At 62.5% G+C, this 12952-nt stretch overlaps 1 protein-coding gene and 1 pseudogene across 1 annotated transcript; both read left to right on the top strand.

Moving 5' to 3' along the window:
- The first annotated feature begins 11 nt into the window (after positions 1 to 11).
- LOC144241826 (eukaryotic translation initiation factor 1-like) lies at positions 12 to 1603 on the top strand (annotated as a pseudogene).
- Positions 1604 to 5516: 3913 nt separating this feature from the next.
- On the top strand, positions 5517 to 10917 carry TRMT61A (tRNA methyltransferase 61A). The gene is made up of 3 exons (XM_077776487.1): positions 5517 to 6308; positions 8475 to 8741; positions 10567 to 10917. The coding sequence occupies exons 1-3, from the start codon at positions 5978 to 5980 to the stop codon at positions 10824 to 10826; spliced, it is 858 nt and encodes a 285-aa protein (XP_077632613.1). The 5' UTR covers positions 5517 to 5977; the 3' UTR covers positions 10827 to 10917.
- The last annotated feature ends 2035 nt before the right edge of the window (positions 10918 to 12952 follow it).

Here is a 12952-nt window from a genome sequence, read left to right as displayed (position 1 = left end):
GGAGCCACCGACCTTCCTCAAGGTGCCCGCAGGCATCTCCCAGGCGATCTCGGTGCAGAGCTAAGGCGCGCGGGAGGCGCAGTCTGGCTGCGGCCCAGTGGGGTGGCACCCGCGGTGCCTTGACCTTCGAAAGTCCCCCGGCGCCAGGGGACCCAAGCCGGAGACCCCCGAGCCCAGCCCTTCCTGGTAGATGAGAGAACAATGTGGCCCTGGGAGGCTGCTGGGGAGTGCGCAGGCCCAGAGCCTCCAGACCCCGGCCTGGGCCCTTTCCACAGGGGACAAGTTCCTCTCACCGCCCCACCCCCAAAGGCAGTCCCCAGAGACTCTCAGCAAAGATGGGAGGAAACACTAACAAACAATAAGCGTGTGTGAGATTTAAGAAACACCGACTCACTAAAAATCAGAATCAGAATCGTGCAAATTAAAACAAGGACTCTCCCTTCCACTGCCCCCAAAACACCCAGATGGCAAAATTGTAAAAGACTGACACCAGCCAGTGTTGGCCATGGTTGGAATGTGAAGACGTCACTCACTGCCTGCAACTGTGAGCTACCACATCCTTTCTGAAAAGTAATTTGGCAGTTATCTATTAAAATTAAAAATGTTTATACTCCATGACCCAGCAACCCCACTTCTAGGAATCCAGCCTTTGGAAAGGACGGCCTCATCTCTCTGCAGACATACGCAGTCGGGGAAACAAACACACAAATGAACTCGAGCCCATCACCTGGGGACTGGCCAGGGGTAGGAAGGCACATCCCAGCATGGAGTGTTACCCAGCTATTTTAAAAAACGACTTAGACCCCTAGTCACTGAGCCACCAGCAAGGACTCAGCAGCCTCCCCCTCAGCCCCTGCACCTCTTGAAGAGCCACCTGCCTTCTCCCATGAGAGCCTTCCACAGGCCATTTTCATCGAGGAAAAGAGATCCTATCCCATGTCCAATATGCAGAACCTCCACTCTTCTGAACCCTTCCGATGTGACTTAAGAGTGATGATTTTGGGGCGCCTGGGTGGCTCAGTCAGTTAAGCATCGACTTCGGCTCAGGTCATCATCTCATGGTTCGTGGGTTTGAGCCCCGCGTCGGGCTCTGTGCTGACAGCTCAGAGCCTGGAGCTGCTTCAGATTCTGCGTCTCCCTCTCCCTCTGCCCCTCCCCTGCTCATGCTGTCTCTCTCTCTCTCTCTCTCAGAAATAAATAAAAAACATTAAAAACTTAAAAAAAAGAGAGTGATGATCTTCCTGCTGACACTGAGGATCTTACCCATATATGAACCCAACAGAAACGTCAGGAAGACCCTTACTACTATCCAAGGGGTCACTGATGAGTACAATAAAAAGAAACTAATAAGGCATTTAAGAAGAAACCTGCCTGCAATGGTGATGTAATTGAGGACCCAGAATATGGAGAAGTAATTCAGCCGCAGGGTGACCATGGCGAGAACATACACTAGTTCCCCATAGAGACAGAGGCAAAGAAGGACGAGCTGGAGTTGCGCAGTTGGTTTTCTTTTTATTATTATCTCCACTTTTTTTTTAAGTAATCTCTTCCCACAACTTGAGGTTCGAACTCAGGATCCGATCCCGAGATCAAGAGCCGCGTGCTCCACCGACTAAGCCAGCCAGGCGCCCCAGTTTCATGGGTTTTAAGTGCTTTCGATTCACTGAAGCTTAAGTGAGGATTTCCTTGCAAGGAGTAGAATTTCCCTTCTGTCTCTTGCCACAAATTTAAAAACCCCACAGCTTGTATAATGTAAGCATTTGGGGTCTGCTTATAATTTGAATAGTGCAATTCCTTCGTGCGATAAAATGAAAAGAGAGAAAACAAAGGTAATCGGAGCTTGTGTGTTAAGGGACGCAGTGCATCGTTTTGTGGATAAAGCAAGAGAGCAGGGAAAACCCTTATCTGTGTGTATTTAACAAAAGCCCTCCAGGACCGCACAGTGAGCTCTGGGGACCGCAAGGTGAACACCACGCTGCTGCTAGCAGGCTGGCCGCGAGTGACCGGCCGCGTGAACGAAATCACATCAGGGGAGGGGAGGGGATGGGGGCTGCTGGCGGTGGGGGCAGGGCAGCGGCGGAGCAAGGAATTCCAGGGGATTCGGTCCCTCTGAGGAATGGGCGCCGGAGCAAAGAGGCAAAGGGTGAGGAGTCCCTTCACCTCCGCCTGTTTGTGCAGCAAAGGGTGTGCGGGAGCGTCTCTAGCTGTCCCTGCGGTTACCACACACGGGACTTCAGTCTCTTCCCTCGCTCACCTTGGCGTGCTCTGACCTGTTCCCAGTCAGCATTTTCTCAGACCCATAAAACAAGGTAAAAACGCAAATGGGCAGGACCGGCCAGGCAGCAGGTGTCCCTTAAGCCTGGGATTCCTGCACCCTGTGCCCCTGAAGCCCCTTCCTCCAAGTTCAGAAATAATCTGCAGTTGCTTTTTCCACACCCTCCCTCCCCCTCCCCNCCCCCTCCCTCCCCCTCCCCCCCCCCAAAAGCCTGATGGGCTCAAGTTTCTGTTTCTGGAAACCTGAAGGCAGACTTGGCTTTCAGACACGGGGTGAGGGGCGCTCAGAGCTTCCTCTTTGTCTTCAGCCAATGCAGCTTCTCAAAAGATACTCCCCCCATCCCCCCACACTCAGGCCACCAAGAGCTAGGCCTGCTGGGTAGGAGAGAAGGGTCCTGCTCCTCTCTCCCTCCAAAAGCAAGGCCCAAAGTGGAGAAGTGAGGTCCAGAGGTTTGGGGCCGCTTTGCTCAAGGTCAGGCCCTGGTGATACTCCAGCTCGAGGCTCCAGAAATCCCCAGCCTCGGAGATGGGTGTTTTATCCATTATGCAGATAAGCAAAGGAAGATGAGAAGGCGGATGGCAGAAGAGACAGGTCAGAGGTCCAGCAACCCCTCGATGGTTCTGGAGTGCCCGGCCCTGAGCTGACAACCTGGGGCCCATCTTGGGGACCCCCCAGGGCAGGCCAAGCCCAGGCTGCACTAGACTGACAGCATGGGTAGTCGACAGCTGCGATGGGGGAAAGGGGGGGGGGCGCTTCAAGGCCTTTAGACACAAATGTCAGGGGATGCCTCCTACCAGGGGCTGCTTGGGAGCCTGTGTGGTCCCAGAGCAGAGGAGCAAGGGGTAGGGAGACCTGGAGGGTGCCAGTCTCACCTCACCAAGAATAACATTGCCCCAGTGAGCTGGCCATTGTCTGTGGACCCTCCGTTTCCCCCAGGGCCCAAGAAGCCGGTTTGGCAGCGTCTGGGCAAGAAGCTGGGTGACATCACCCAACGAGTTTACGGTCCAGGTTCCTCAGAAATCACACCTGGTCGCACATTAACTAGCGGCTCTAGAGGGGGAGGGGCGCTTTCAATGGAGTCCCCAGCTTTTCATCCAGGAACTCAGCCTGCCCAGTGGGGTTGCAGCATCAGGCCCGCAGAGGCAGGCCAAGTGGGAGGGCCTTGCAGGGGACCAGAGGTCATTCTCAGAGTCTGTGCTCAAAACGCAGTCAGGGTGGGCATTGCTTCCTCCTGGCGCCCTGTCCCTGAGCCCCTGGGTCGGGAGAGGGCTAGGGGCCGCTTTGCGGTCACAGAGCCCTGGACTCTGGGGTAGGAGCCTGGGCTAGTCCGAGAGAGGGGGGCGCAGGGCACGTGACCCAGGTGCAGCCTTCCCCGGTGTGCATCTTCAGCTTCTCTCTTCCCGCCAGGGGGCCTGGGACCCTTCTCTCCAGGATCTTTTTCCTGCCCGTTCCCACCGTTCTTCAAATCTGCCTTTGGTTCTCTGAAGTCAGGATTTCTGGCTCTAAATCCCAGGCCCACTTTGGCTGCACTGGCTACGTGACCTCAGGCAATTATCCCGCCTCTCCGAGTGGGAGCTTCCCCATCCATTAAGGGGTCCCCACCCTGAGAGGACTGTGGAGAGAGTTGAACACGAGGACACTTACCTGAGCTTCTACAGAGCCAGTTCGTGGTAGGGGGGTCTCAATACACAAACTCTGCGCTGGGCAAGGTGCCCACCTGACCTGACCTGAGTAATCAGCTGGAGCTTGGGGGAGGCAGTGCTTAAGGAAGCGGGCAGAGGGCTGGGGCAGCCCCGGACGGAGCAGACGGGCGACTCTGGGCAGGCTACCTGGAGGAGAGTGCACTGGAGGAGCCAGCCAGCCAGTCACAGACAGAGACGCAAGTGGGAAGTTGGGACCACAGGAAACCACTGCCCAGTCACCGAGTCCTAATTTAGGCTCTTAGTAGACGCCCAACGTCAGCTCCATATTGCAGCTGAGAGGCTGGGGAAGAGGAGCCCTCAGCAGTGGAAAGTTGAATCTCCCAGTGGAGCAATTAGGGGGTGATTCAGGCAGGAGCAGCACGAGAGCGAAGCAGAGTGACCCGGAAGGCAGGCTGTCAAGCTGTAGATGGGGCCCGCTAGTCTCCGCGTTAGGGGAAGAGGCAGCAAGGCCATGAGGAGCCAGCCCCGGAGCTGGTGGCCAGAGTGATGGCCCAAGAGGAGCAACAGCCCACAGAGAATGGCTGGCCACCTAAGTCCCCGACCTTCTTCCCCCTGAGCGGTTCCCGGACCCAGGCCCAGCGGGGGCAGAGGCATGGTGAGGGGAGCTGAGGCTAGGCACCGGGTTTCCATCCTGGACTCTGCGGGGCCCATGGCAAGGGCCACAGACCCCTGGCAGTCCTGGCCCCAGAAAAGGGAGAGTTCAGGGTGCCCCACAGGCCGGTTGGGCTGTGGCCTGGGGTCACTGCTGGCGGGCCTCGGTTTAGGGCCCAGGCTAAGCCGAAGGTGGGCGGGAGGGTCCCTATCAGGACAAGCCCAGGGTGCTGAGAGCTGAGTGCTGGAGGGAGGCGTTCCTTACCCTTTGTCCCTGCCCCGCCCCCACACCCTCCCTACAGAGGAACTGGCTCTGAATCAGTCCTGCTGCGACAGAACAGGGCTGCCGCTTCCCTTTTTTTGCCCGTGTTCCTGCTGCCCTTCCCCCAGTGCGCCTGCTCAGGCTGCTCACCTGGTCCTCAGCACCCCCAGCGTTAGCCCGGTTCACGCAGCTCTCATTCTGCCCTGGGTCCCGGGAGGGGACCGCCCCGCCTGCCTCCCCGAGGTGGAGAATGTGCCCCCGCAGGGGACGCAAGGCCTGGCCTAAGACCACTTCTGCAGACCCTTGGGGCCAGAGCCTTCCGGGACGACCCTGCGATCTGCAATTCCATTTTCTGGAATTCATCCTGGGGCCCGCTGGGAGGTGTTCCCAGTGTGGTTTGCTGGGACCACACGGCCCACGGAGAGTGTCCCCGTCGGGCGTGGGCAGCTAGCAAAGGGCCAGCCTTTCCGGGGACTCCAGGGCTGTCCAAAAGAGTGCGTTACGAGGCCCTGCCCTGGTCCCCGCCCACAGCAGCCCGACCCAGGGGACACTGGAACTTCTCGTTTGTCCTCTGCATGAGCTTGCATAAACAGCGAAGTCGCAGCGGCTAGAAACCGCCCCGGAGGCGCGCTCCGCAGGCGGGAGGGGCTGCCNCCCCCTTGCCGCCCGTCCGCCTGGAAGCCCGCTTTGGGGGAAAGTGGGGGGGGAGGGGTTCCGTGGAATGAAGCGTGGCCTGGAGGTGATAGCTCAGACCACTGACCGCCGCCCCGCTGGCGGCCGGTCCCTCCTCTCACACCTGGAGAATGAGAGCTGTGTCCCGGGGAAGGGTGATGAGAGGGTTTGGGCCCTAGTGGGAAATCGGGGGCCCGTCCTTTTCCATTGCCTCGCTTCAGTTTCTCCATCTGTGATTTGGGCTGATGACTTCTGATCATGACCTAGACCAAGAAGGGCTTAACGTGTCAGTCCAGGGTGGTCGCCCTGTTGGACAGAGCTGGGAATGAGCCAGCCCCCCCCCCCCAACCTCACCGTTAGGGATCTGGGCCTCACCGTCCTCCCCTCAGGTCCCAGGTGCACCCTCTTGGCCCCTATGCGTGCTCATGCCCACACGTTCTCCCAGGTCTCAGGCACCTGCCAGATAGTAACACCATGAGCTTTGTGGCCTATGAGGAGCTGATCAAAGAGGGTGACACGGCCATCCTGTCGCTGGGCCATGGTGCCATGGTGGCAGTGCGTGTGCAGCGGGGGGCACAGACCCAGACCCGGCATGGAGTCCTGCGGCACTCAGTAGACCTCATCGGCCGCCCCTTCGGCTCCAAGGTGACCTGTGGCCGAGGCGGCTGGGTGTATGTGCTCCACCCGACGCCTGAGCTCTGGACACTGAACCTGCCACACCGCACCCAGATCCTCTACTCCACCGACATTGCTCTGCTCACGATGATGCTGGAGCTTCGGCCTGGCTCTGTGGTCTGTGAATCCGGTGAGTTCTTTGGGCCGCCTCAATCCTAATTCTGAAAGATTGACTGGAAGGTGGAAGTCAGACCCAGCATCCGGACAGCCTCCAGCCTGCCCTGCCTTGGTCAAACCTCAGCTTCGGTTTGACCAAGATGGTTTTGGGGGGCTGACTGCAGGGAGTGAGGGCAGAAGCGGGGGCACTGGCTAGGAGGCTGGTGCTGTAATCTGAATGAGAGTTGCTGGCACTGGACCAGCGATTCCCCCCAGAGGAGCTGGTGTTCAGGGAGAGTCCTGACGGCCAGTCGCTGCCCCAGTGCTGCCAGGAGGGCAGAGAGTGGCTGGCCCGCAGTCCCTGACCACCTGGTCCCCGGGGCCGAGAGTTTCCCCTTCCTGTAGGGAGGGCTGGGCTACTCTGAGGTGCTCGTTTTAGGTGGGGAGTCTGTCTCAAGCTCATCTTCGGCCCGCACCACTGTCACTGAGCCCAGGGCCTCAGGCTGTTCCCGGCCCTCACACACACGTGCACATGCACGCACACAGGTGCTGGGGCCACCTGGGGTAGAGATTGAAGCATACAGCCTGGCCAAACACAGCCCAGGCCCGGCGCACCTAGATTTCCAGCATGTTCCTCACGGGCTGCGCAGCTGGGCTCCGAGGTCACGAGGAGTTCCCAGCACCACTGTTCCCAAGCCTGAGGCCACCTTCTCCGTCTCGTGCCTCTTTCTCCATGTGGACAGTTGGCCAGCCAGATACTCTGAAAAGGGGAGAGTCAGGTGCGGAACCTGGGCTGTGGGCCAGAGGGTTAGTGGGGGCAGGCAGAGGCCAGCTGCTCGGCCGCAGGGCACGTGGGGGCCCTCCAGCCCGCTCTGTCCCCTGCTGCTCTCCCTGCAGTGGGCATGCTTTGGGCTCTGACAGGCCAGCTGCCTTCCAGGACCTGCGGGTACAGCCGTGGACAAGACACGCCTGGTTGCCCCTTCCCCGAGGTGACAGTAAGCCCAGTGTTACTGTTTCAACCCTGTGGTCGCTGTGAGGCTAGTAAAACAGGGCTGTGTGTTTTGAGGGTGACTCCAGGGGGGCCTCTACCTCGGTGGGCCCGGGAAGGCCTCTGGCACGGGGACATTCAGCTGGAGATGAGGAGGAGGAGGTCACGCCAAGGGTGAGCCATGCAGAGGCCCTGAGTGAGGGCCCAGCAAGGAGACCAGGGTGGCGGGAGCAGGAAACGAGGTCGGGAGGAAACAGGGCGCAGCTCGGAGGGCTCTCGGCTCTCACTGTGCCCGCGTGGAGAGCAGAAAGCAGGGGCTGACTGAGCTGAAGAGAATCCCGTCTGGTGGTAGTTACACGGAGCCAGGAGGGAGGGCCCAGGCGGTGCGGTGAGGGGGGGCAGGAGCTACTGGTGGACCCAATGTGGGGTGGGAGAGGGGCGTCCGGGCACCCCTGCGACGTGTGGTCGCGCTGTGGGTGTTGCTGGCCGGGCAGGAGCTTGGAGCGGGTCCAGCGTTGTCCGTGTTAACACCGAGCGCCGGACGGGTATTGAGGGGAGGTGGCGCGTGTGTGTTGGACACTGACCAGGAGTCTGGAGCGGATGGACGTGGCGCTGGGGAACGTGCATGGAGCCTGGCGCCTGAAACCGTGGGGCAGGGAGGTTGCGGAGGGGACGTGGCCCCGGCTGGGCTCGGCCAGGCCGAGGGGCAGCGCTGAAGGGGGCTGGGGAGTGGCCAGTGCGGGTGGAAGAGAACGGGTGGGCAGTGACGTGGAGGGAAGACGGGCCCTGTGGCAAGTTGGCTGCGGTGTCTTGGTGCCGCGAGGCCAGGCAAAGGGGGGGCGGAAGCTACCGGACTCGGCTCCGCATGGGGGTGGTGGATGAGGCGCACCCTGTGGGGGGTGTGGGGCGGGGACAGGGTTTGCTCCAGTGCTGGGATTGGACAGGGCTGCCGCCCTGCCACTCAGACCCACTTCAGACCCCAGAATACACCCCAGCCCCTCGCGTCCCCAGCCAGCCCCAGTGCAGACTCTGTGACGAAACCCGGGCAGCTGGGACATCAGGGGCAGTTCGGAGTGGTGCCCACCGCCCACTAGTGATGCTCACCAGGATCGTCTGACCCGTGGGCCCCGTGTGGGTCTTTCCAGAGTAAGGGTGGGCTTGTTTCTTAAGTGTCCCTGGCAGTCCTGCCTGACATCCGTCCCATCCTGCCAGGCACTGGCAGCGGCTCCGTGTCCCACGCCATCATCCGTACCATCGCGCCCACGGGCCACCTGCACACGGTGGAGTTCCACCAGCAGCGGGCAGAGAAGGCTCGCGAGGAGTTCCGGGAGCATCGAGTGGGCCGCTGGGTGACCGTGCGCAACCAGGACGTGTGCCGCAGTGGCTTCGGCGTGAGCCACGTGGCTGATGCCGTCTTCCTGGACATCCCGTCTCCCTGGGAGGCGGTGGGCCATGCCTGGGACGCCCTCAAGGTTGAAGGTACGTGGGGGGTTCTGGTGTGGGCCTGGGGCCTGAGCTCCGGGGCCTGGCCTTGGGTGTGGGTCATCTGAAGCCCAGGGAGGCCAGGGCCCGACAGGCCACACAGCACGGCCAGGCCAGGGCCCCTTTTGACCTGAAGGCGGGGTGGGTCGGGCTGGCTGAAGACTCAGGAGGTGGGGAGGACTGGGCTCCAGCCGAGCCCGGCCTTGTCCCGTGGCAGCTCCATCTTCGAGAGAGGTGGCACCTATGCCACAGGGCACTTCAGAGGTCAGCTTCTGACCCCAGCTCTTGCCTGAAGAGTCTCCTCGCCTCCCCCCCCTCCCGCCCCCACTCTCCCAGCCACAAGCCAGCGAACCGGCCCCTTTTAGGGAAGATGCTAGATGTGGAGGCGGGAAGGAGGCGGGAAGGTTGGCTCTGAGCCAGGGAGGCGCTGGTGAGGCCCTGGGTTTTTCCCTTTTCTGGAGAAGGAGCCAGCCCAGGCGGCCATGGCCCTTTCCCTCCTCCCTGCTGAGCAGAGCAAGGACGGAGAGGGGGTAGCGAGCCCAGGGGCCCCCAGGGGAAGGGCTGTTCCTCCAAAAGACAGGTGCCAAGGCACGCCTCAAACAGCAAGGCGGCAGTGGGTCCCAGTGGGTCCCCTGCAGTGTCCCTTGTCTGCCAAGGTGGCCTGGGGCTCGGGAGGGGCTGAGCCAGCTTCCCGCCTTCCACCCCTTCAGCTTGCCCCCAGACCCTGCGGTCTCAGAGAGGTCAGAGCCAACTGCCCAGCCTTGGCCAGGTCCACGTGGTCACACTCCTGGGTCTTCCCCCTGGCGCTGGGGCTCCTCCTGGTGCCTAGCCGGGGGGAGCTGCACCGTCCGGGGACCCCACTCCCTGTGCCCCTCCAAGCCCCTCCCTTGGGCTCCCCCTGTGTCTGCTCGCTTTGGTCCCAGAGGGTCCCGGCTTACTCGTGGGCCTTGCATTTTCCGGTGGCTTGTCTGCCTGCTCTGTAAGCCCAACCCCGGGCAAGTGCGGCCCCCAGGCTCCCTGGGACTCGGGCCGCCCGGAAGGCTCTGGCCCCCGTCCAGCGGGCCCTGTCCCCTCAGCTTAGGGGCCAGGCCACTTCTTGGGGATGACACTGTGTCCTCTAGGTCGGCATCAAACTGCTCGTGCTACCTCCAAATCCACACCTTCCAGAAGACCCACGTGGGGGTTCCTGGGTGTGGCCCGGTGACCAGGCCTCAGGGATATTCGAGGACTTGCCTGGCCACATCCCTTCCCCCGCCTTGCATTCCCCGCACCCTCCTTGCTAGGACCGGGACGTGGGCTGGACGCAGGCCAGGCAGAGGGACACTGAGGGTGGGCCCCGGTGGGGGGTGGCAGGAAGGGGCTGTCAGCTCCCGCCTGCACTGTCATCCTTGGCCGCCAGGCTCTGCTCTGAGTAGGCGCCTGCTGTTCCCCAGAGCGGGTGACAGCCTCTAATTTCCTGTGACAGCAGCAGCCCCCGCCCTCCGGCGAGCCCCTTCCCCCACTGCAACCACCGTGCTGTGTGGTGAGTGCTGTTCTGGGCAAGGCACTCGGTGGCCATGCCCAGGCTCTGCCCCGACCCTCAGCTTCCCTGGAGAAGGCCTGCCACGGGCCACACAAAATAAGGGTGGTGGGCTTGGCCTAAGTGGCCCCTTCCACGTGGCTCCAGGAGAGCCCCTCCTCCGCCCTGCCTCTCAGCTCTGTTTGGCGGAGGGCCTGGCAGCCTCGGACCCCAGGATGGTGGCTGGGTACCCACAGGCCGGGCCCTCGGGCCGCTGGCTCCTGTGCCCTCCTGCCCCCTGACTGCGCGTCTGGCTCCCCGCAGGTGGGCGCTTCTGCTCCTTCTCGCCGTGCATCGAGCAAGTGCAGCGCACGTGCCAGGCGCTGGCGGCCCGCGGCTTCTCGGAGCTGAGCACCATGGAGGTGCTGCCCCAGGTGTACACGGTCCGCACCGTGAGCCTGCCTGCGCCTGACCTGGGGGCCGACCCGGGCCCCGATGCCGGCCCCTTCCGCAGTGGCACGCCCATGAAGGAGGCCGTGGGCCACACCGGCTACCTGACCTTTGCCACCAAGGCCCCGGGCTAGTGGGCCGCCTTGGAGCCCAGGCAGAGCAGTGTAGCTCAGCCAGAGGCCACCTTATATGGTCAGCGGGTTCTGCTGGGCCTGTGTTTACAAACGNGGCCAGCGGGTCCTCTGGGGAGGAAGGCCGCTGGCCCGGGTCACCGCTGGGCTCCGCTCACCCACGCTGCCGCTGCTCTTTGTTGCCGCAGGAAGTCTCCACCGTCGCGGGCTCTTCTGGGTGTTGAGGCCAAGTGGTGACCCCTTGCCAGGCGGCCCCGAGCTGGCAGGGAGGCGGGGGAGCAAGGACCCCGAGGAGAAGGCCAAGGGGCCTGCTGCTCCCTTGGTGCGCGGCCTGGCCCGGCCTGTTGGGTGCTACACAGGCCAAGTGGCGGTGTCCCACATCCCCTCCTGTTGGAGACACGGGGGAGGGGGGCAGGGGGCAAGGGCAGCCCCGCCTCCCTGCCTCGATTCTCCCACCGCCCGGAAGTGCCTCCTGTGGCCCCCGTCCAGCCAAAGCCCCTGGTGTGTCAAGAAGTGCGAACACAGCATCCCAGCCGGGAGCCTGGGGCGGACGAAGTGCTTCCGGTGGTCCGGCCAGGCCCCCTCAGCCGTCTGCACCCTGGCTTCCATCCCTGGAGCTACTTGTGGGTGCCCAGCCCTCACGGGAGCCAGGGGTCCTGGGGGCGCATCCAGAGCGGGGGGCAGCCCTCCAGGGCGGGGCTGCCCTCCGCCTCTGCTGTCGTCAGGAGCCTCAGTTTCCCCACTTTGGACCCAGGGTGCTGTGCTGGCAGGGGGCAGGAGGCCGGCTCCTGACCACGCTGGCAGAGAAATAAACATCGTTGCCCCTGCCCTGCACCCGGTCTGATTGGTGCTGCTCGAGCCAGACCCTCGTTCCCAACACCAGCCTCTAGGCTGGACCTCCCCACACACAGTGCTGCTCCTTCCTCTCCCTGTCCCAGGGCGGGCGTCTGGACAGGGCCTCTGGACTCCAGGACAACGGCCTGGGACATGATGGACAAAGGGGCGAGTGTGTGTGTGTGTGTGTGTGTGTGTGTGTCCGTCCGTGTCTGTCCATCCATCCCAGAGCACTGGACCCTCCCTTCCCAGCCCGGCCGGCCCTTGCATTCGCAGCATGGGCTATTCTCCTTCCTGAAGGGTCTGGAGCTCAAGAAAGAACCCCCCAGGCCTGTGAGTCCATGGGAAGGTGCCAGGGGAGGTGGGCCTATTGGGGGGCTGGTCTCTGGGGGAAGCATCGCCGGGCGGGGCTCCCTTTCCCTCCCAACCTCCTGGCAGGGCCTGAGCCCCATCAGATTTCCTCAGGGGCCCTGGGACCACCATCCCGGCCTTCTGCCTCCCAGGACCTGGCCTGACCTCTGAGCGGATGCTTAGCCTTGGGGACAGAGGGGGACCAGTGCCTTCAGGAGGCCTGCGGGGTGTCCGCGGCATGTCAGGGCCCGCCGGTCGTGCTGTACTTCCAGACGGGGCTGAGGATGGCTGTCCACACCACGGCCCCGGTTTGTCCCTGGGCCTGGGGCTGCCAGAGGATCGGGGTCANCCCCCAAAGATGCGCCTGGCACAGGGCAGCTCTCGGGTCTGGGTGGCCCTCCGGCCTCTCATCTGTGCCTCCAGTTACCAGCCTCGCCCCAGGTGGCCCTCTGGGCCCAATGCAGCCTCAGCCTGGAGGCCTGTGTGGCCCTGAGCCCAGCGCACCCTCTAAGACCCCACTCAAATGTGTCTCTGTGCCACCCACCCCTGGTTTCATCATTCTCTGTCCCGTCTCCCAGCCTCGGGTCCCCTGCAGGCAAGGGAGCCAAAGGCAAGTGGTGCCCCGATTCTGCAGAAGGGGAGCCCGAAGTCCGGAGGCAGGGCTAGGGCCCGTGGTGAGTGACTGGTCAGCAGGTTGGCGACAGTCACCTCTGCGAGTCAGCAGCATGGGGCTGGTCACAGGGCAAGGATTCATGGGGACATTTCCCGCCCAGTCCCAGACACTCACTCTGATCCTCAGTTTTTCCTGGAAATTACTGTGCCCGCCCTGCCCCCACCCAAGGCACCAAGATGTCACTGGTCTAGCGCCTCCCCTGCTGCCCTCCCCCCACCCCGTCCGAGTCCCTGAACACCTGGAGACCCTGGCCTACTTGCCCGGAGTGTGA

This window comes from Crocuta crocuta, unplaced genomic scaffold, assembly GCF_008692635.1.
Source record: "Crocuta crocuta isolate KB4526 unplaced genomic scaffold, BGI_CrCroc_1.0 scaffold8, whole genome shotgun sequence".
Lineage (NCBI taxonomy): Eukaryota > Metazoa > Chordata > Mammalia > Carnivora > Hyaenidae > Crocuta > Crocuta crocuta.
Note: the sequence above shows the minus strand (reverse complement) of the source record. Positions and strands in the feature narration are given on the sequence as shown.